Source organism: Mizuhopecten yessoensis, unplaced genomic scaffold (genome assembly GCF_002113885.1).
Source record: "Mizuhopecten yessoensis strain PY_sf001 unplaced genomic scaffold, ASM211388v2 scaffold8149, whole genome shotgun sequence".
NCBI classification, from domain to species: domain Eukaryota; kingdom Metazoa; phylum Mollusca; class Bivalvia; order Pectinida; family Pectinidae; genus Mizuhopecten; species Mizuhopecten yessoensis.
This window is the reverse complement of record NW_018407403.1, coordinates 407,371-431,879: the sequence shown is the minus strand read 5'-3', so window position 1 is coordinate 431,879 and position 24,509 is coordinate 407,371. Positions and strand designations below refer to the sequence as shown.

General features: G+C 36.2%; 1 protein-coding gene across 1 annotated transcript; it reads right to left on the bottom strand.

The window, feature by feature from the left end:
- LOC110455174 lies at positions 1–24,196 on the bottom strand. The gene is made up of 13 exons (XM_021505150.1): positions 24,115–24,196; positions 14,515–14,655; positions 9,945–10,388; positions 8,871–9,254; positions 8,280–8,564; positions 8,009–8,115; positions 6,970–7,370; positions 5,483–6,332; positions 5,194–5,209; positions 4,666–4,989; positions 3,012–3,156; positions 1,643–1,774; positions 1–1,273 (listed from the first exon to the last, which is right to left on the bottom strand). Exons 3-13 carry the CDS (start codon positions 10,375–10,377, stop codon positions 1,270–1,272), a joined length of 3,081 nt encoding a protein of 1,026 aa, XP_021360825.1. The 5' UTR covers positions 10,378–10,388; positions 14,515–14,655; positions 24,115–24,196; the 3' UTR covers positions 1–1,269.
- Positions 24,197–24,509: the final 313 nt, after the last annotated feature.

Sequence of the window (24,509 nt, the reverse complement as noted above, 5' to 3'; positions counted from 1 at the left end):
CAACATCTTGTCAATAAAATTTGATGAAATGAAATCACGGGTCACCCTTTTGCGACACTTCAAAGAGGTCGATTGTCCCACTATTGACACGTTTCCTTCAAAAATGTTTGGAGGAGGTAGGGTGAGATAAAACTAAGGAAAAGGTGAGTTTTGAGCATAAACCCAGAAGGGAACAGTTATTTTTCTTTTACAATGATGTAGTAAACAAAATACTGTCTCATAATCATACAAATTCGAGCGACAGTTTGTTGGTCAATTGCCGTCTCCGTTTGAATTCATGCGTTTCAAAGTAAACCCTTCATAGATGGTTATGCTATTGGGCCAACAAATGAAAATTATATTGTACCTCTGTACATTTAACGTTAGTACAGGCTGCCAGGTCACAACCAATACTTTAAGAAAAAGCTGGACAAAGTAATATAAAATGCATTTCACCTCCAACATCATACTTGATACAGATTATACCCCTGGACCTTTTGGAACGATAATAAAACGTCCAAATTATATGTAAAGAGACGTCACATGCCTGCATGCGATATTTACTCAATAACAATTTGATACTAGACTTAAGCGGTTTGTTGAATACAAAAAAAATAGTCTAAAGTTATTAACAAGATGCTTCAATAAAGGGTAATTGATAATAACAGGAACAACGTTATACTAAAAACATCATATTCCTCTTGATGATAGACCTCACAATCTTAATAATGAAATATACAAAAATGTATAATCGGTCGGTTCATTAAAAATATTGATCTTATTTATTATACAACTATTATCAATAAATTTCTCCAGCCTTTATTAACCCGCCTATATTGATGACCATGATGAAAGCGCGCATAAGGTCTTAAAGGGGTATACAACTGGATGTTCTGGTGAAAGCCCACATGGCAATCCTTCACAATTCCATTCGGAGAATTCAGCCCCTGCAGTGTTGGTCAATTGGTGAAAGGCACGTGCGCTATCCAGTGCACCAATCGACGTCCAATTCGTGCATTTGTAATCCTACTCGATATAGTAGGCTAAAATTCATAAGGTATTCATAAGATATGCACCATAAAATCCACAGTTTCAGAAATCAAAATATGTTGTAAATATTGTCACGGCGTTGTAATATGGCACATATTGTAACAGACTAAAATAGATGGTGATCTACATTGTTTAATGTATTCTTAGAATAGCAGAACGCCCATCGTGATTGTTGATGATGAATCCCGAATCCGTCCTTTCTACACTGTAACGTGGATTCTCTACGATCCTGACGCATTTTCATCTACAATATTAGACAAGAAAACAATTGTCGAAGCACCATGTTTCTTCATTCCATTTTTGAAGATAAATATTATAATTTTGCTACATCTATTTGATTTAAGAACACCGCAATACTAGATTACTTTCTATAGAAAAAGCAAATTATTGATTTAATTTATATTGGTGGAAAATGATGTCGATCTAGATTCCATTCTCTATAATTATGCATTCGGAAAATGATTTAATCGGGCATGTGAGAAAATAGTTAATACAAAATATTTGTTTCATACTAATAGCCCTCCAGCACCTTATTTTTTCTGCCTAAGCAATAACACATTAATTCATATTTAACCACATAGTAATACATAAATACATTGTAGGGTCAACTTACTTTCTCCGTTTCTGTATTTCCATTCGCAGTTTTGTCCAATTCATCGAGCACTCCTTGGCTGCCTCGTAAACCTTTGCCAAAGTTGCATCTTGCCCAGCATCTTGCACCCATTCTTTCATCAGTTCAAGGAATCTTAGAACGTGAAGACATTTTAATTAACCTTCTCCACCTCCCAATTTAATTAGCCATAATGGTTTCCATAATTACCAATTTTTATCCCATATTATGTATTAAAGGCGTCCCGTGCTACTGCCAGAAAGTGTTAGATGAACGTTAGGTATACACATGTGAATGCACTTATAAAACTTAGTAATAGATACAAAATACCAAAGATGAGTTTCACTACCATACAAGTGCGTAAAACCCCTTAATTATATGTTTTTTTAAACTTTGAAAAGTTCTGGTTAATTTTGAAGGGTCGATAAATGAAATGTGTATATACCGTGTCTATGAACCGAGTCACCACTCAAAGGGTAGTTGTGTCTATCAAAAAAGCAAACCAAGTCATCCACCAGCAAATATATGTAACAATGAATTGAAAACCTTTTACCTGTAAGAAAACGGCTTAAATTAATAAATTCTGTAAAGAAACCTATACCTGCAGAACATGCGTAAAAAAGAAAGATGAAACAAACGAAAAGGACATTAATCTGAGAATAAAAAATCCAACGGGTTCAGACGGGGATTTGAACCCTAGACTCCTGAACATTTCGATCGATCTAACCAACTGAACTACCTGATCAACAGTAAATCCCGGCCTACAGTTACTTTGAAAAGAAATTAAGAGAAGTTACTGTTGTTTTTTATCTTTATAAAAGCATCAACATTTTCTTAGGATCCACTTTTAATGATCGGGAAATCGGAAAGCACATAGTCTATATCAATTTGAGGTATAGTTTCGAATTTAAATTACAGACGGACGGACAAGAAACAGGCTGTTACATGTATATGACTCTGTATTACTCTCTTCCAGAACCTTGATAATTAACTTATGGATAAAACTTCTTTATGTCAGTAAAAATGTGATTTTAAAAGAAGAAACGGTCTATTGCAGACGCAAATGTGATCAGAGTTTGACATGAAAAAAACCCCGTTTTGTCGATTTAAATGACTTATTTTGTTTTAAATTCATAATTCAAGAGTTTTACACACCTGTCTCTCTGTTTCAACAATAGATTAAACAATGAAGATGTATTGTATTTTAACCCTTATATCACCGATGAGTCCTAGAAGGACTAAACAGCTGTATGATGCAGTAACACTCATTTTCGGCTTACTATTACCAAATTCTAAAAGTGCAATCCCCTGTTTGTGTAATACGTTCACCTAACAAAAAAGAGGGAGGGACGTTGTTGATGTTCAAGTTTACCTCTCAATACACCTCTCGTGGTCCATCCTAGCCCGATCTATTGTCTCGATGTCCAAGTCAAGTTCCAGGAAAAATATCACATATGACAGATTTATCTTCTTTGCAATAAGAAGTCTCTCTAATTCCGTTGGGCATCTGTCATCCTCTGTGAAATACAGCAAACATTGAGTGTAAATAACATTTTGTATCAATACAGTTTAGAATTATTTAAAATAAAAAAGAAACCGACATCCCCATATTCATATTCTTGATATATTGAAAACTAATAGGATATGACATCCTGTTATTATATATTTTTACTGTTGTATCTGTACGTATGGTTATTTTATCCAAGTAGAAATTTCAGTGGATAAATTGTAATCAAAAAATGTCAATTGCATTATTGTGTATCAATAGTCTACAGATACAGTTGTTGTTTCTAGTCATACTGACATGTATACGGGTTAGGAACTTAACTTGTCTGGAAAATGGAATACAGGGTAAATTCCATAAAAAAGCACCTGGTATTTTTGATATATGATAGGTGATACAAAGCTATTTAACAGAAGATGAAACAAACGTTGAAGCTGAGTGAAAAAGTTTACTAGTGATACCAATCTCAACTTTATTCGTTACATCGATAGCGAACTTTTTACATATATTATTAACAGCAGCTATTTGTATATTTCATGGTTAACTAGGGTGAATACAAATGGAGGTATTTTCATCCAGTTTGTTATATTGAAAGAATTGTAATTTTGCGTTTTTGTTGACTTTACATTCTTAAACTTTATGAATAATGAGAAAGGTTACATGTTTTGTTTTCGGTAGTTATTATTTTAATTTTAGTGAACATGTCAAGTATCTATAACAGAATGATAGATATAAAGTTAAATAAAATCAAGATTATAATATCAGTGGCAGCACAAACCAACGTAACATTTATTCAAGGAGCAATTGCGCGAATTTCATAAAAGTATATGAGTTATCTTATATAGAAACTATGCTTTATAAGTTTTCCCATATTTTGTAGAGGATATCTCATTTGATGTTCTATATAAGACATCTTATATATTATATAAGATATCTTATACAGAAAACTAAATGAGATATCTTATACAGCATCTCATTTAATTTCCATATATTATATAAGATATCGCATATATCATATAGGATATCTCATATACTATATAAGATATCTCATATAGTGTATAAGATATCTTATATGGTTTTATGAACATTCTGTGTTTTTACCTAAAGCAATGTCGTGCCAAACTATTAATCATAGTTTGCTGCTATACACAAACTTATGGTATATCTATTTATGGTTTGTTTTTTATCTAATGCAAGTTACGCGGTTTACCCTCACAATTGTGTTCCTTTGTGCATGTGTTAAGCGTAAAGCATTTCTCTAACTAAAACTTTGTATGATGATATGACCATAAATAACCAAAAGATCGCGCTTAATGTCTAAATTACATGCTGCATAAGGTTTTCCAACGCATCATGAAATATAAACAGGATGGTTATTCAAACATACAATCTTATAGATGGGTATTTATATGCTTTATATATTTTCATAGATATTTCATGCATTCATTCAAATATTTATATAGAAATCGTTCTATAGAAACTATAACGTTTTCATATGTTTGTGTGACAGAACAATTTATACCTGCGCTTGTTGACCGATGCGTGCCAGGTGTTCCCATTTCACGTAGATGCTCCATGATGTCGTCTGTATTGAAGCCCTGTGATTTCATAGCTTTTAAGAGGAGCTCTTTTTCTGCCATTTTACCTAATTTGTTGCTCCACTTCACAAGAAGATACGTTACCAAGGTTCTGAGACACTCTCTGAACGACCAATATATTTGGTCAATCTCACTTGTGAGCATTCCCAGCTCGACGAACAGCAATGAATAGTTGAGACCAATAAACTTGGCAACATGACTCATCTGTTTGGTAGTGAGGCATGTGTCTAAGATGTCTCCGTAAAAATCTGTACAGACAGATGATTCAGAACAATTATTTCACTGATATCAAAACACATGTAGTAAGAAAAGCTCTTAATTGAAATTGCTAACAAAATTTTATTTAGAGTGTATGTATTTGAATTGAAGAAATGAACTGGATATTTTCCCCCAATTGGTTTTGTTCCGATTTGAAATGTGTGTAAAAATGCAATTCACTTTAAAATACTTACATACTGGATGTTGAGTCTGGAAGTAAATCAAATAAATTGTCATAAAGAGAAGAAAAAATATATATAAAAATATTACGAGTATGATGATCATTTTATGATAATTGACCAAACATATAATTGCTTTGATTATTAGTGAAGTATTGTATACTTATACAATACGAGGATATGTAATATTTACCTCATATTTAAAATATTTAAGTGAAAAGGTTATGAGACCAACACTTTATTAAAGAAAAATGACAAAGGAAGAAGCCTGACAATGAAATCTAAATACAAGGATGAAACAGACCTGGTTTTGTTCAGGACACCACACTGCGACTTCTGCATCAACAGGTGAAGATGTTCGGGCCAGAAGTTCTACCAATACCGTTTCCTCGTTCCTTGTGACCTCGAAGTCTGCGCTGATGAAGTACTGAAACTTCATATGCCTTTGTTTGTACCTTTCAAGCGTTTCCTTAATGATGGCCTCCATGATGCATCGGACACTGTACCCGTCTCCTGCCTTTATTTCTGTGGTTGTGTTGGAGAAAAGAGTGATTTTCATTCTTGAATCCTTACAGTGAAGAATCATCTTCCAACGCGGACTGAGGACGAAGCATGCCAGTCCTTGTTGTAAATACATCTCTTGTTCACCGTCGTCCTTTGCAAAGAGTGCAAATTTATGAATACACGACGCCAGAATCTTGTTGTAAACAGCCGGAGGGATAAACCGCTCCAGGAAGTCGAAGCAAAGCGTTGCACTTTTTACCGCCCCCACATCCAGCAACATTCTTCTGATATGACTTGGATCGGCTTCGTCCAATAGGTAGGGCACGAGGAAGTAGTCAACATTTGTCTCCCCTTCCTTCGGTAGGGGCTTAACGATGAGTTCCAAACGCTCCAGGTAAAACAGGAGTGTGTCCATAAAGAGATGAAACTCGCTTCCAGGTTTCCAAATGGCACGGATGAAATCCATAGTCAGTCTTGGCTTCCCATATTCCTGTTGAAGTGAGGGGTCGACATTTGGTTTTTCTTCGTGGAATTTGATGTCGGTTACAATAAGTCGAAATGCTTCGATGACGAATTTGATGTCCAAAACGACCTTGTCATCTGGATGGTCCAGTTGGAAACAAAGAATGCTTCTTGTTCCATGAAGGTAACTTGAATGTAATAAAGTCACAAAAATAATTATCATCGTGATAACGTTATGATATATATTATAAAGTTTTAAATTGTTACACAAAAAAAGAAATATGAAGCAAATTAATCTTTATGCAAACATATCAAGAAAGCATAAGATAAGAATATGAAATTTAGTATTTTATTCTTAAGGTAAAGGGAACCACTGCGTCCATTGTAATCGCGAGAAAGAGTTCAACTGGGTTTTCTTTTCAGTATTCTCCCTTCTCCCTTAAAAAGATGAAGCAACCAAAAGCAGTTTTTCCTGGCTTTGAGTAACTTTCCCCGTTACTTTTTTCATATGTTTGCGACCCATAAATTTGATATGTGTTTGGACGTTTTGCTTTCCTTTAAAACACCAACAGTAAAATGTTTGCTTTGCAATGTAAACGACCCGAGCCCGATCCCTGCAGTTTGCGATTCTCAATATTCTAATTTTTATTTCCAAATGTTCCATTTCGAACAACTACAATAATGGGAAATGCAGCGCAAAATGCACAATGTTAAAGAATATTTATTTTGAAAAGGATTTCAAAATATTCACAATAGTGCCAATGGTTATAGTATAGTTTAACTTGTTCGTACCCTTTACCTTAAAACCGACTTTCATTAACATACCGTAGCATGGCAATGACATCGTCATCTTCAAGTGGGATCGATAGCTGTTTAGCTTTGTCCTTGATCTCCTCCAAGGTCATCACCTTTTTGCCTTGACCTTTCAGGATCATCAGTTCACGTTCCAGAAGTAACCATTTAGCAGGAAGAAGTTGATTCCATTGTGACTGGTACTCTGCTGCTGCAAATATTTGCTTCCATATGACGGAATGCTGATGATTGTTTTTAATTGGCTTGCGATTGTCGAATGGAGTTTCAGCAAATTTTCGAATGGCGTCTTTGATCTCATCTTCACCATTAGCCACGACCTCAAAAGCAATGACATGTCTATGAAACGCTGTAGCATGTTTTGTTTCCTTTAGTAGATGAGCTTTGACTCTGTCTTTGATGTCACTTTGCTTATTCTGTCAATGAAAATAATATATATGATCACAAAAACTGCCCTTAATATAATACACAAAGTATTGGTACAGCAGTGTACAAATCAAACGGTTGTAGCTTGAGCTGAAGTCAAACCTCGATTGAGAGACGGACATGGCCATAGACAATGAAAATGACAGAGAGGGAACGAGAAAGGAGCCAGACAGAAAACCAGAGACACACAGATAAACAAACAGAGACTTCCATTGATAGACACTGGTTACTGAGACAGCATATAGTTAATATATATCAGTCATATAGAGCCCTATCTAATTTGCAAAATCACTTCAACGCGCAAGATCATATATAATATTTAAAGGGATAATACATCTGAAGTACAAAATTTGTCTACAGTCGTCTATCTTTAAATTTACAAAGGTGACATCTTATTTAAATAACGTCTCATCTAAAGAGAAAAACGTGTAGACGAAAACAGGTGAGTTCAGACACAGATCTTACAGTTAATTTGAGCAAGCTGTGGGTTTCTTTTCAGAAATGAATTATCAAAGCTATTGTCTTGCAAATTGAAGGTTTGAAGACCAAACTTTTTAAGGATCAAGGCAACACTGCCAAAATGCAGGGTTACTTTGGTCCTTAAAATGAGCTTTAACTTCAGGTCTACCTCTGGGACCTTGTCCAAGTGTGTTCCAACCAGTATAACAGGAGGACAATAGTTTTTGTCTTTGTCAGCAAATGTTGAGAGGAAGTTCAACCAAAAGTATATCCGATCTGCAAAATAATGAATATCGCACAAAAAGGTCATGAGTGGTTCTTGTGACATGTTAATCATATATAAATCGACGAGCTAATAATAGGGGTTGTTCTTTTTCTACTCATGATTGTATATATTTATTGTATTCATGACAAAAATAAATAAGAAGTTAGCAACAAACCAAGTATTTTGTCCTCCTCAAATACGTTGTGTAAGCTGAAGCACAACAGAATAACGTTGTTGGTGTTCAGAAAAATATGCTGAAAGTTGCTAAACATAATCTCTCCACCAAAATCAAATATGCTGACATATGCTTTAGATTTTGCTGATCCTAGAGGAGTGATGGTGGTTGCTGACATGGCAGCTCCAGCTTCAGACTTTAATACCGCGTCAGGTTCTTTTTGTAGTGTTCTTTCGGACGCTGGTTTCGTTGTTAATTTCTCGTCCACCCTTTCCTTTATATGACCTGCAATTAAATAAAAATATATATATATATTGCCAAATAAATTTACAGGCAGGTGTGTTATCACCAACTGGCGATTCACTTCTATAAAATATCATTAGCAAATAATGTTTAAACGACAGGCATAGCAAACTTTTTTAATCGTTACTATGTTAATATTGTGTCGCATGACATTATTTAACCCGTCTTATTCAGACGGCATTAATATCAGCTATAAATGCCAAATTAAATCAGTGCAGTGCTTATATATGTAATGTTCACGTAAAGGCATGCATTTCAAAGCCAAAGACAATTATATAACCGTGTTACCTGTTCTTGCCCTTCTTTGATGTGACGACATGGAGTCGATAAGGACGTCACGTAATCTAGACCGTGCCACGTCGTGTTCTAATTCCTGCGGGATTAGCCAACATTTTTCTGTTTCTCGGTCGCCAATAACAATATTTTGGTGAATGTCAACCTGATCTGTTGGTTTCAATAATGATAAGCTCTGTCCGGTTAGACGTAAAATGAGGGTAGTCTTTCCTACGCCTTGATAACCTAGAATGACTATCCGGATATTACGGGACTTTTCAGCCTGTTCTTGAATTGATGCCATGTACTGCCTCGCTGTTGAATTGTCCATTTCTTCGATAGTTTCAAGGAAACGAAGTATATTTTGATTTGGCGATTTGGCTAACTCTTTCGGAAGACCTGCAACAGATACACATTTCACTTATGCCCGTTATAGGCAATTTTTAGTGCAATCACCTGCATATCTAGAATGTGTATTTGATATTATTATATCTATGTTAGACATCATAGTTTGAATTGTGGTTCTTTCAATTTTATTTCAGTGAACACACATCGACAAATAATATGTTTTAATGCTTCATTAGCGAGAATGTTAAACTTTTCCTTCACACATGAAGATTGATGTTACCGCTTAACGCATCTAAGAAACTCAAGCGGTAACGTTCAGTTATATTCTCTGCACCCCTGGGATATGTCATGACGACATTAAAAGCCCTGTACGCTCTACCATGTACAAGTTGACTAGACTGATCCCTTGATGCACACCAAAAGAATCGTGAGGATAGGTGGCGGAGAAATAATCTTCAAAGGACATGTATCAACTTAGTAATTTGTCAGTTTGTTTTCACCTGAAGTCAACCAAATAGCTTAACGTCTGCCTTCGATTTAACGATGACATATTCCAGAGGTTAAAGAACGTAAATAAGCGTAACAAGCATATATTCAAACAGATTATCACTGTTAACTTGAACCAGTTATAACGTATGATTAAAAATATCAAAGGAAATGTATTTGCAGTTTAAGTAATATAAAATATTTTTATTGAACAATTAAAAATCAAAACTATTTAAATTAACAAGCAATTACTACCTGTTGGATTTTTCTGTCTCCATGTCAGGTAATTGTACATCCTTGGGTTACGACGTGATTTCAACAGAAGTCTTTCATAATCAATGTCCTGCCTATGACGGATGAAAAGCTCCAACACGGCAAGAATATACGCATCATCAAATACGCTGAAGTGACAAGCCTGCATGAGAGGGGTACGACTTGGTACGTATTTATTAACCTGTGACAGAAGGAAAGCGTGTGTTTGACAGAGACGAGGTACAGCTTCTGCCACGCATAAGGCACCATAACTGGCGTCAAAACTGACACAGTAGTGGTATATGTTATAACCATTAGTGTCTCTCCACGTGGCCAGGTCAAGGCCGTCACGGATCCACGCCTCGATTTGGGCAACATCACCCTGACGGATAACACCCTCCATCGCATTGTCACTGATCACCTTCAGATCACCCATCGTAATAATGACTGTAACATACAACACAAGAACACAAAAAAAATATACAGTTGCTTCATCACACAACGCACAAAATGACCGTGCACAAATCCGGGAATACATCGTGCGATTTTAGTGCGCATACGTGTGCGATATAATGATGTATCGTACCATTGTGCGATAAAACGTGCACATGTTTACTATAAGGTAAGTTTACGGGGGTAAAATATGGAAGGCTCGAGTGAAATAAGGTATATCTTATTTCACTCGAGCCTTCCATATTTTACCCCCGTTAACTTACCGTATAGTACACATGTGCACGTTTTATCGCACAATGGTACGATACATTAGCAAAAAAGCCCGGGCTTACACATCATTTTTGACAAATATTTTTTTTATAAACGCACCATAGACTATATGATATGCTAATTATCGGTGTACCCAAACACTAACTCTAGTTTTCCCCGTGAAATAAAGTGTTTCTAAGGTTTTTTTACACATAGTCCCCCTAGTGCTAGCTTATGATACTAGTCTCATATCCCTGCGCAACCGGAGTCACATGCGCGAGGAGAAACGTCACACTCTTACAACAACTATTCCAAAATCCACATGATTTTAGATTTTTCTTTTCCGTGGAATAATGTTACCGAACTCTATAATAGAATTGGCGTAGATGAGTACCAATCCCTACGTACCCAAAAAGAAGCAAAATATTTGTAAAATAAAATGGGAAAACGATATTTTCTTGCTTTAAAGCCATTAAAACTGACGCCAGAACAAGGGAGAACGCGTCTCATGTGTTCTAGAAAACAAAATTCTCATGGGGGAGACCCCCCAGACCCCCACCAATGAGAGGGGGGAAAACCCTCCCATACCCTCACCCTCCTCGCGCTACGCGCTTCGGGGTTCTGCTTTCGGCAGCACACTTCATCATTGGGCTTACACATTGAAAACCCGTTTGTTACGCCCCTGGTATTTGATATCCAATTGGTATATTTTTCACTCTTTGTTATACACGTTACACGTTTGCTACACGTTATGACAAAACCTGTAAAACTGTCAACAATGGGTTTGTACTTTCATTCAGGTACCGTACTACATGTAGTGCACGTAGGTAGTTAATTGTATGGAGTTATTGGTCGATTGGAGTTCATCACTGATTTGAACGGTATTAAAACACAATTCGTACGTGTGTATGACCATATCTATACACACGGGTCGATTCAGGTCGTTTCAAAACAATTGTGGTACGTTATGTGTCCATCAATTTTTCTGCTAGGTAAATAGATAGCCATGTAAATCTGGCTGATATATTGGAACATACTTAAATCAGGAAAGATGTAAGTTTGAAAACGAAATCGATTTATTCACAGACCATTCCTTAATATATACCAACCACGATATATGTCGCACAGTTATGCGCATGCTATTGTCGAATAGTTGTGCATGGTGGCTCACTGTGCGCAGACAGCACATCATGTAACGTTGTGATATCCCACAACTGTATTCACATAATCATTATCTTCCAAATAGACCGATGTTTGCTGGATTAGTTTTGTCTACCACTGGTAAAAATACTTTCCAAAATATTACCGTTATCATCTTTAAAGTAAGTGTAATAAGGATCAACAATTGTTCGAACCAGAAACAACGTTACTGCCAGCCTGGATGTCGTGAAAATTTGCATCTTAGCAATGTTGTTACCTACGTACTTATCTAGATGTAATACACAGCCCCCACTACATACATCTTTGTAAATATTATATGCAATGCATTAATGGCAGAAAGACAACTGTTTTTATTTGTGAATTATAATTTATGAACATAAAACATACATTAATTGTCAAAGCAGGTGGGGGTGTAATTGTATATACGATAAACCAAATTGTACTGGAGTATAGAACCCAAAGTACATATTTATTTTGTTTTGCTTTTATATGTTCCGCATCTTCCGTAATGGACATAATCACAATAGGATTTAAATAAACAATATAAATAAACATTTTAATACCTATGATCTGGTTCAAATCGGATACTAGTTTAACGTACAGTTAAATACAGCGAATCTCTATTTGTATTTTCTTTTGCCTATATCAGTTTTTTGAAAACATGAAGTATAGACACATACTGTTAACTTCTTTAAGCCACCATTTAATTTATGTACCAATCGTGATTCTAGATGCAGATCAGCACAATTGTCATATGAGTTCATTGATTGTCATTTTTCAATTTTTCCTAACTGCTTGGCAAGTTTTTAACATATAACAAACAAGAGATCCCAGAGGGATCTTGGCGCCCTCCTTTGTAACATCTTCATTAGTTCTTTGTCAGTTCGATCTTTTCTCTTCTTTCCTCTTATCTGTTTGATCGAGTCATGTTAACAGTAAATGCACCTTGAGGTAACTTTTGATCTAAACTTAAACTGATGTGTATGAAAACCAACCTTCAAAGTGAGTTTGTCATTTCACATATTTACTAGTACAGTACTTAAATTAAGTAAAAGAAATAGAATCGATCATTGCAATATGAGAAAGATCTGTTTAGTTCTTCTTTTAGTCAATTTTGTTTTTATGATCAGTCTCAAAATATAACATGCACAACGAGAGATCAAGGGGAACCTAAAAATAAAATTTGAGAAAGATCCCTCCCGTGCTTCCCGAAAAATAGCGATAACAAACTTTCACTATCAAAATCCAAGATGGCTGCCTGTCGGCAATGTTGTTTATCCGATCAGTCTCTAAAATTGCCCTGCACAGCTAGGACCAAGGGGAACCTACATATAAAATTAAAGAAAGATCCCTCTAGTTCATGCGGAGAAATAGCGGTAACAAACCTACACTATCAAAATCCAAGATGGCTGCCTGTCGGCCATGTTGTTTATCCGATCAGTCTCAAAAAATGCCATGCACAGCTAAAATCCAAGGGGAACCTACATGTAAAATCTAAGAAAGATCCCTCTGATACTTCCCGAGAAATAGCGATAACAAACTTTCTATATCAAAATCGAAGATGGCTGCCTGTCGGCCATGTTGTTTATCCGATCAGTCTCAAAAGTTGCCCTGCACAAATAATAACCAAGGGGAACCTACATATAAAATTTAAGAAAGATCCCTCTAGTTCTTCCGGAGAAATAGCGGTAACAAACCTACACTATCAAATTCCAAGATGGCTGCCTGTCGACCATGTTGTTTATCCGATCAGTCTCAAAAAAGGCACTGGACAAATAATAATCAAGGGGAACCTACATATAACATTTTAAAAAGATCCCTCTGATGCTTCCCGAGAAATAGCGATAACAAACTTTCTATATCAAAATCAAAGATGGCTGCCTGTCGGCCATGTTGTTTATCTGATCAGTCTCAAAAGTTGCCCTGCACAGCTATGGACCAAGGAAAACCTACATATAAAATTTGAGAAAGATCCCTCTAGTACTTCTTGAGAAATACCGATAACAAGAATTGTTTAAGGACAGACGACGGACGGCGGACGACGGACGACGGACAGACGACGGACCACGGACGCAGGGTGATTTGAATAGCCCACCATCAGATGATGGTGGGCTAAAAAGATGAAATATTTGTGCAAATCATGAAAATATCATACATTTCAAGGCTGTCATATTCTGGCTATCAGATGAAAAACTACTCATTATTTTAACTGAGGTTTTTTATGCTTATATTGGTGTTCTTTAGGATGTTTAATTCTTTATTTTTAAGTAGCAATTCCTCAAATTTCTATTGCCGATGTAACTCCTTTATGCAAAGAATTATTAAATTTAGATAATGGGAAAGCTCCTTTAACATGTGGTTTTATTTCACGTCTCCAACTTTCTTGTTTACTATACCCTTCCTTTCCTACACATATAGCTGCACATACAAGTTACCATACCTGTACGACTCCCTAGAGGCTGCTTCATATAGGACTCTAGATCTCATGTTTATCAAGTTGTTTTACCATACTTTTAAAATACTAACAGCGAAAACAGACACAAAGTTAGTTTTCATTTTATTCTAACTCGGTATTAACGTATTTTCTCTGTTAAACTACTCCTGATCAACATATTTTGTGACTGCCAATATTCTGGCATGACGTGTGATGCCTGTACAAACTGTAAAATCCAACAATAAGAAAATAAATAATTATTGTAGTTTCACAAACCTTTTATTTACGCTTCGTCCACAAGTAACGGATGTAGGTATTTTTTTCAAACCCGTAAGCGGATGACCAGTAAACACTTTGTCCACTTCCGGCGCTTCCCCATGCCTGAAAGCATTCAGGGAAATTGAGGTCACACACGATCTACAAAAAAAAACACCCAATAAGCCCTTACGTTATCAACATTTATAACATTTTACCAACGAAAAACCAGGAAGTATCAAATTGAAAATAACTGTATCTTCACTGCAGTTAAGACATACGAAATGTTTTATCTTCACATGATACATAAAGATATCACTTTACGTACTGTCCAATCAGAACGTTACTTTCTATTCACTACATAGATTTTCAAATTCAAGTTCAGATAAAGCGACGGTAGAATTATAAACATTAATTATAGTATTTACATATATCTACTAAATTATTGTAATACCTGTACGGAAATCTTAACAGATAATACAGCAAACGGCAGAGTTGCGTTGAGTGACCATTTCACAATGGCACTCAGCTTTAATCTGTTGCCAAGCGTAAGCGTGACATCATTAAAGGCCAAGGAGGGGGTATAAAAGGGAGACAACTTGGAAAATGGCTGGAAATACAAATGTTGGCAGCCTTCACTTTTTTCATTTAAAAATCATTCTGTGTCAATTTGTAGTCCTGTCAGTCAAATTTGAATTTTTTCGTTTGCCAAACCGGATGTTGAGACCGGAAGTTTACAGCTGTGTTGTTGCTACGGCCCTAGCAACGCATGCTGAGTAAACAAAACACCCTACCTAATCACCATTTTGGCGGCAATGTCCAGAAACTAGATCCCTCAGCATCATAACCATGAATGTAATCCAATTACCAGAGCCATTAACACATATCTTCAGTTCTATACTATTTATTATCCATGTATAATGTTTCCAACTTAAATTTGACCACACAACCAGGTCTACACAGTGCCACAGATGCACCAGTTACCCCCACATATGACCCATGTAAGGGATATTGTCGGGATTTGGAAACCAAAATCTCACCAGCTTTACAATACAGTCCGGCATGATTTCTCTACGATGATGCACTACATTATGTTGTCTGAGAGCTGCTAGTTTCCTAACAATGTATCTCTCATCATGAAACACATTTCTGTGATAGAGAGATGTCCAAAATCTCTTATAAAGCTCCTTTTTTCTGATATTGTTTAATTTATCCTTTTTGTGTAGTTTTGTTTCCCACCACAGCTGCATGTTTCTTTCACTTGTAATACATGGTTTACATAAACAATGATCACACTCTGGTTCATCTTTATCCTGTTCAATACAAAATGGTTGTGCCGGAGTCACATAGTTTTGCATATCTTCTCCAATTTCAATATCTATTAAATCCTCATCACCAGTTTGTGTTGAAGCATCGTATTTTTCACATGGACCATGAGGGCCTTCAGATGCTGCCATGATCCTTATTATCAATGAATTGGAGGGGAAAGTCCGAGGCCTGGTCACTGTAAACTGTGTGTGTGTGTATGTGTGTTGGGGGTGGGGGGTTACTATAAAGTAAATGGAGGGCTTGGCATCTTGTTTGATGTTTCAGGGGGATGCTGAAGGGAACAATATATTACTGACATCATGTTGAAACTTGAAAGATCCCTGTAAGAATAGTGTAAATATGCTTAGGTAATTGTTCAGGGATTTGGGATGAGTAGGAAATATCATGCTGTCTTGCTTTAGGGTGATGCATGGTCAGCTTAGGGTACCCCACTGGGACCTAGCTGAGCTGGACACTAACACAGTGTTGCAAACTTGTAATATCTATTGATAGGTAAGGGTCCTTAGGGGGGGGATTCAGTGGTGGTTTGTGAACTATATTAAAAGGCACCTCGGTAGCCAGGGAGATCAAACCTGGAGGCTAGGGAGTCAGGGAACTTAGGTATACAGAGAGTCAGGAATAGGAACATATTGTACCGTGGACTTCGGAGAATATCATTGATCGTCAAACTGTCATATAATTTAGCCGAAGATTGAGCATCAAACATGGCAGAGAAAAGGAAACGACCACCAAGTTTTAAATTAGAAATACCAGCAGATGATATTAAGAAAAACATTATGCAACAGAATTTGAAGAAAGTAAGGGACATGATATCACGGCAGGCAGGACATCCTGTTAACAATGGAGATATAATGACTGAAGTGTTGGCTTATTTTCTACAGGGACATAAGGGTCAGGAAAAACAGCAAGAATGTCTCAACTTCAATACTTACATACAAGCTGGTGAATCAAATACTGACCAAAATATTTTTCTTACTACACAGTCGTCTGTGGAGAAACTGTGTGAAGTGACACAAAATCACTCAAGGATATGCAATGGAAATGTATGTGTTCAGAAATTGACCATGAAAGGCCATGTCGCTGCACTTCGATTAAACTGTAGCAAAGACAAATGTCATAGCATTGTGTGGTCTTCATCACCATATCTACCCAACAACAGGTATCTTGTGAATTACAGGATTTACCACGGGATGATCTGTAGTGGAATGCTTCCGATTCACTACACACGGCTTTGCAATGGAGCAGGACTTGGATGCATAACAAAGGAGAAACGAAAAGAATTCTATGAAATGCATTCCACTGCCATCCGACAAGAATATGAAGACAGTACTGAAACTGCTGTCTTGGAGGAAGTTGGGAGTTACGAAGACCTGGACGGCATAGATATAATGACAGATGCAAGACACGGTTGGCGTAAGAATGCCAATGATATCAGTGTTGTAGTTATTGGTCAAAACTCTTATAAGGTCCTCAGACATATTCATGTTACAAATGCAGATGACCCAGTATCCCAGCGACACGAACAATTTGGCACTGTGAAATTTTATGAAGAAATGAATGAAAATGTTGTCACCATCAATGCACACACACACGACAGAAACATGGCAATCAACAAATATGTCAGAGAAACAGGACACTCAACAAACCAAAAACGATAGCTGGCATGCAACAAAGAGCCTGAAAAGGGCATTGCACAATGTGTCAACAGGGCCGCTATATCAAAAAGGGAAAATTTGGTCACCTCTTCTTCAGGACAAAGTTAAAACGACACTCACACATGCGTTCTGGTGTATGAAAAATTGCAATGGGGACCCTGAGATCCTGAAACGGAACCTTCTCAACATCATTGAGCATTACAAAGGAAATCACGCGGGGTGTTATGCTGAGAGTAGATGCAGGAAAGATAAAAATTATGAACCATCTAGACAAATTCTTTCAGATGCAGTCGCCACAAAACTCCTCTTCAAAGTGCTTACAAGTTTTGTGTTGTATAAGAGTCCACATGATTTTGTCCTTGCACGAGACACATTTTATGTTGAAAGTTTCAACAACGTGATGAACATTTTTTATGATAAATGGATTTCATTTAGTGACAAACAATATGAAACACGATCTGAACTTGCAGTGTGTCACTGGAACACCAATGTAGACCGTAAATACACATCTATCAATCGAAAAAACATTCCTAGGGCATAGAGAACAGCAAAAGGAAAAAAAAGTGTATAGTGCATTGAGGTCAAACATATGGAACAGAAGGATGAAGATTGTGTCTGACTTATGAGTTATCACTCTGTGTTTGTAGAACTAAAATAATATGATTTTGGGATTTATTTCACACTACAGTAAGTACGTAGACTTTATTTAAGCATGCAATCTCAAAGACGTGTTATGAGCTAGTGGTCTGGCACATGTATGACCACGTGTATGTGTTTACAATTTGCTGCTGCTAGGGAGTTTACTGATAAGAGCTGCTAGACTCCGCCTCCTACAGATCATCACTGATAAGAATCCGTACGGATTTTAAACTAGGTCGTCCTTGGCCTTTAAAACCAGGCGTTAAATATAGCACGACAAATTACTACACTTTTCGAAGGAGCAATACATGCGACGAGTTACTTTAAACAACAGGTCTAATAGGCCTACATCGCTAACCTGGTATTGATCTCACACTTGTAACATGAAAAGTGGACTAAGTAAAGGCATAGGCAAAATATCAGTATTTACGGTGAATGACAAAACAACCTGTTAAAAGATTTTAAAACATTTGACCCCTGTGACCTTGAAAGTCGAACAAGCTCATTACGTTGAACAAACCTTATAGCCCTTCATCCCAGCATGCAATTTGCCAAATAACACCACATTAGACCTCTTGTTTAATGAGATTATGCAATTTAAATGTTTATACATATCTGACCAAATGTGACCTTGTAAGTGGGTCAAGGTCATTCAAATGACTTAAGGTGGCTCCACACTTTCGCAATTAACCAGCAAAATTCGTTGAAACTTTCATATAATTGTTATGCAACTATGTCGAGTTGATTTTATGAAAATCTAAACATTCCGATAGTTTGGGGACTTTTTTGGAAAAAATACCAAAAAATTGAATTTTCGTCAATTCTAATATTTTCCGGTTTTTTTTGTGTGTGGCATTGTTCGGAACAATAACAACAATAATAAAATGAAAAGAAGCATTTCTAATTAACCCTACAAATATTTTATTTATCGCAAAATATGTAACACATGTTACACAAAGTGTTTTTTATTGAATTTGTACGGATAAAAGTGATTATCTACAAGCTAAAAGCACCCAGGACACAAAGTTCTATACATATAGAGTGGGAAATTGAACAAAATATACACAATGGCTTTATAATTAATTTATTTTACATTTTACAATCACTTTGATCCGGGTGAGAGTTATCTTCCTTGAAAAAAATCGGAACTTTTTGCAGAGGGGTGACATTTACACAATGACAGTTGTCTCTGTTTACATATAACAAAAATGATGGAAATAAATCAAAAATATGATATCAAAATTATCAATTTATTGTTCTTTAATGGAACCAAATTACCCTCAGTCATGTACACTTTGGACATCATTCCACAGTCCGCTAACTCACGGTATATTTATAATTACATGTCAGGTCAGAGGCTATCGCATGGTATACCGTTCTCACGTGCACTCACACATGCATTTCATAGGTATCTTGATATTTTACAAAACATTATTTTCACAGAGTAAGCTAGTAGACTACATTTGTAAACACGATTTAATCGACAGAGCGAAACTCCCTCAACAGCGAAAATCGTAACGACCTCGAGCTTATGAACTCGTGTAAACACGCGATATGCACATGTGAGGTTGGTACGTCCGCATTCCATGTGTTTCCTATATGACCTTCTTGAGGTCGTCTGGTCTCATGTCACTGTCTTCCCGTGAGTCTGTTTATGTCTATGAATTGGAAAGCTTTATTCCTGAAGTACGTGTGAGTATACATTTCCCGGTAAAATCTTGATATCGGGTGTTGACATATCATCGGCACGCACGTGTACTATTGTTTACCATGGGCCTGTTCGTTTATGCGGAACAACCGGTTTGACCGTTTATAAATGTAACAATTTCGGGTGTAAATCCTGGCGGACCTGCAAATGTGTATGCAGGCCTTGCAAGGCTTTCTCAAGACTCGCCTGAAAGCAGCATCAGATTACTAGGTCCGACCTTATTTAATAAACGAACAACAGTGGTCCGATCGGTTTGACCGTTTAAACGAAAACGGCCCAGCAGGTGTTACTATAATTTGCACTACGATATTGAATGCCCGATACGCAATACGGAAATGACGACACGGTGTACATGCACATTTCGATTAAGATAATTGAGTCCTAGCTGTACTTTTTCCGGAAGTATGTCACGAAAATGGACGCTGATGACGATGTGTCGAGCCACCTTAATAGTCCTTCATCCAAATATCAACTTTCTGACCCTTGCGACCTTAAATATGAGACAATGTCATTCATTTGAACAAACTTAGTAGTCCTACAACCAAGCATGCTTATGGCGAAATATCATCATCCTGGGCCTTTTGGTTATTCAGCAGTCGTGAAAATTGTTTAAACATATTTTACCCCTGTGACGTTGAATATAAGTCAAGGTCGTTTATTTCAACAAACTGAGTAGCTCTTCATTCAAGCATGTTAATGGCCAAATAGCATAATTATGGGCCTCATGGTTGTTCAGAGGATGTCGCTTAAAGATTTTAAACTTCTTCGACCGCTGTGACCCTGTATATAATTTAATGTCATTTATTTGAACAAACCTCTGTAGCCCATCATCCACGCATACTACTGGCTAAATATCATTACCCTCGGCCTTTTGGTTATTTAGAAGAAGTTGTTTTAAACAAGAGGCCCAATGGGCCTTCATCGCTCATCTGGTATACATCTCACATGTGTAACCTTAAAAGTGAACTTAAATAAAGCTAAAGGCAAACTATCAGTATTTATGGTTAAAGTAATTCAAAAGAAACTGTTGAAAGATTTAAAAGCATTTCACTCCTGTGACCTTGAAAGTCGAACAAGGTCGTTAGTTTGAAAAAATCTTATAGCCTTTTATATTAGGATGCAACTTGCAAAACATCACCTACCTATACTTTTGTTTATTGAAATAAGGTTATTCAAATGTTTAAACATATTTGAGTAAATGTGACCCCGAACGTGGGTCAAGGTCATTCAAATGAAAAAGCTTGATAGCCCTTTCATCAAAGCATGCTACTGGCTTAATATCAACATTCTGGGCCTCATGGTTATGCAGAAGAAGTTATTTAAAGATTTTAAACAAATTTGACCTCAGTGACCTTTAAGGTCATTCACTTGAATAAACTTGGTAGTCCTTAATCCCACCATGCTACTGACAGATATCAACATTCTAGGCCTTGTGGTTATGCAGAAAAGGTTGTTTAAAGATTTTAACATATTTGACCCCTGTGACTTTGAATATAATTCAAGGTCATTCATTTGAACACACTTGGAAGCCCTTAATCCCATCATATTACTTGCAAAATATCGTCATCCTGCGACTTTTGGTTATTCTGAAGAAGTTGTTTTAAGATTTTGAACATATCTGATCCTTGTGACCTTGAAGGTAGTTCATTTCATAATTGTTGTAAAACAAATAAAGTTTATATTATATATTGTGACCTTGAAAATAAGTCAAGGTCATTTATTTGAACAAAATTGGTTGCCCTTCATTCTAGAATGCTACTGGCCAAATATCATCATCCTCGGCCTTTTGGTTATTTAGAAGAAATTGTGTAAAGGTGTTTTTAAACATATTTGACCCCTGTGACCTTGAATATAAGTGAAGGTCGTTCATTTGAACAAACATGGTAGCCCTTCACCCAAACAGGATACTGGTCAAATCTCATCACCCTGGGCATTTTGGTTATACAGAAGAAGTTTTATAATGCTTTTAACATATTTGACCCCTGTGACCTTGAATATCGGTAAAAGTCATCCATTGTAACAAACTTGGTAGCCCTTGATTTCAGCAAATTACTGATCAAATATCATTATTCTAGGCGTCTTAGTTATTCAAAAGAAGTTGTTTAAAGTTTTAAACATATTTGACCCCAGTGACCTTTAATAGAATTAAAGGTCGTTCATTTGAACAAAATTTGTTGCCTTTTATCCTAGCATGCTACTGGACAAATAGCATTATCCTAGGTCTCTTAGTTATTCAGAAGAAGTTGTTTAAAGGTTTTAAACATTTTTGACCCCTGTGACCTTGAATCTAAATAAAGGTCATTTAGTTGAACAAACGTGATAGCCCTTCATCCATAGCATGTTACTGGCTAAATATCATTATCCTATGTCTCTTAGTTATTGAGGAGAAGTTGTTTAAAGATTTTTTAAGGCAATTGACCCATGTGACCTTGACAATGGATGAAGGTCATTCATTTGAACAAACTTGGTAGCACTTTATCACATCATGTTACTTGCCAAATATCGTCAACCTGCGACTTTTAGTTATTCTGAAGAAGTTGTTTTAAGATTTTGAACATATCTGATCCTTGTGACCCTGAAAATAATTCAAGGTAATTCATTTTTACAAAGTTGGTTGCCCTTCATTCTAGAATGCTACTGGCCAAATATCATCATCCTCGGCCTTTTGGTTATTTAGAAGAAGTTGTGTAAATGTGTTTTTTAACATATTTGACCCCTGTGACCTTGAATATAAGTGAAGGTCGTTCATTTGAACAAACTTGGTTGCCCTTCACCCAAACAGGATATTGGTCAAATCTCATCACCCTGAGCATTTTGGTTATTCAGAAGAAGTTGTATAATGCTTTTAACATATTTGACCCCTGTGACCTTGAATATAGATAAAGGTCATTCATTGTAACATTCATTGTAACAAACTTGGTAGCCCTTGATTTCAGCAAATTAATGACTAAATATCATTATTCTAGGTCTCTTAGTTATTCAGAAGAAGTTGTTTAAAGGTTTTAAACATATTTGACCCTTGTGACCTTGAATCTAAATAAGGTCATTCATTTGAACAAACTTGGTAGCTCTTCACCCTTAGCATGTTACTGGCCAAATATCATTATTCTAGGCCTCTTAGTTATTGGGAACAAGTTGTTTAAAGATTTTTTAAGACAACTGACCCATGTGACCTTGAAAATGGATGAAGGCCATTCATTTGAACAAACTTGGAAGCCCTTCATCCCAGCAAGCTACTGGCCAAATATCACCCTGGGCATTTTGGTTATTCAGAGGAGTTGTTTAAAGTTTTTAACATATTTGACCCCTGTGATCTTGNGTCTCAACCTTTATCTTGAACTCAAAAAGATTTATTAACTAGAATTATCTATATCAACTTATATTATAATGTACTATAAATAATCTAATATTGTAAACATGAACAGCAAACATGCTTATGGTTATAAATATTATTAATCGCTTTCTATAAACACAGTGTGAATATGATACACTCACCCCTTAAACCAACATGGACTTGTGTTTTGTAATTAATAACAAATAGTTGTATAATTATATTTTCAATGTATTATAATGTGAATGTTAATATACCATACAATATTGACATAGATTATTCACGATATTTAATTATATAAGCCTAATCTTCAACTACATGTATCTATGAGTCACTCTGTGTGGATTTTGAACTCCCAGGGAGAATCTAGTCAAGGAATATGTCAAAAACCCACTCAATACTCTGGTGAGGTCAAGAAGTAGCAAAGCTTGACTTGTGACCTTTCATAAGCTGTTAGAGTTATCTCCCCTATACCATATGACTTGCACATTGATATCTGTTTTGTATATTAGTTGTCTCTTTTCAATTTTTCATTTCACTGATAAATTACAATATATTTATATGCTGATCTATACAAATGCATGTAGGAGAGAACTGATATAGGCATAGCCTGTTGTTCGATCCAATTCATACAACATCATGAATAAAATTTGTTGAAATGAACATCTTATCGTGCGAATTACATGTATCTGTTGAGGAATTACACGTGTATATCACGCCATTCCAAGTCCTTAATCTTTCAGTTCTAGTATGTGTCAAAGAGTTATCAGGAAACATCGAGAGATATCCAAACACCATCATTTTTCCAGACACATTCACTGACACTAATTTAGTACGATCAATAACAAAATACTACACGTACACAGACAATCGTTAACGTTCCGTCTAAACTATTGTAACAAACAAATCAAAGAAGACAGGCTACCATAACTTCAACAGAGTATAATGTACGGTGTTACCTTATATTAAGAGCCGACAGGAAGTGTAGCGTGTTCCCGTTTTTAGTTGTTTTGTTTATCTCAGATGGTTGATATAAATTGCGGATTTCATCAATGTCCTTAAAAGTTAAGGACCCCTGTCCCGCTTCTGGCAAATAACTACATAATTATATAGTGGCTTTTCATGCATTCAGTAACATCTACTTAATGACGGATATAAGTGTAAAAAAGTGATATTTATGAATGAATGACCGGTCAGGTATGAATCCGAGAGTGTATTTATTTTAGGTAAATTTATTAATGTAAATATTTTGTTGTCTGTATGTATTTAAACTTGGTTGCCTTGTATTATTTACCTCGTGTCGGGCAATGTTAACAACCGCTAGCTTCTGCTGTAATCCGGGCGTTTAAAATAA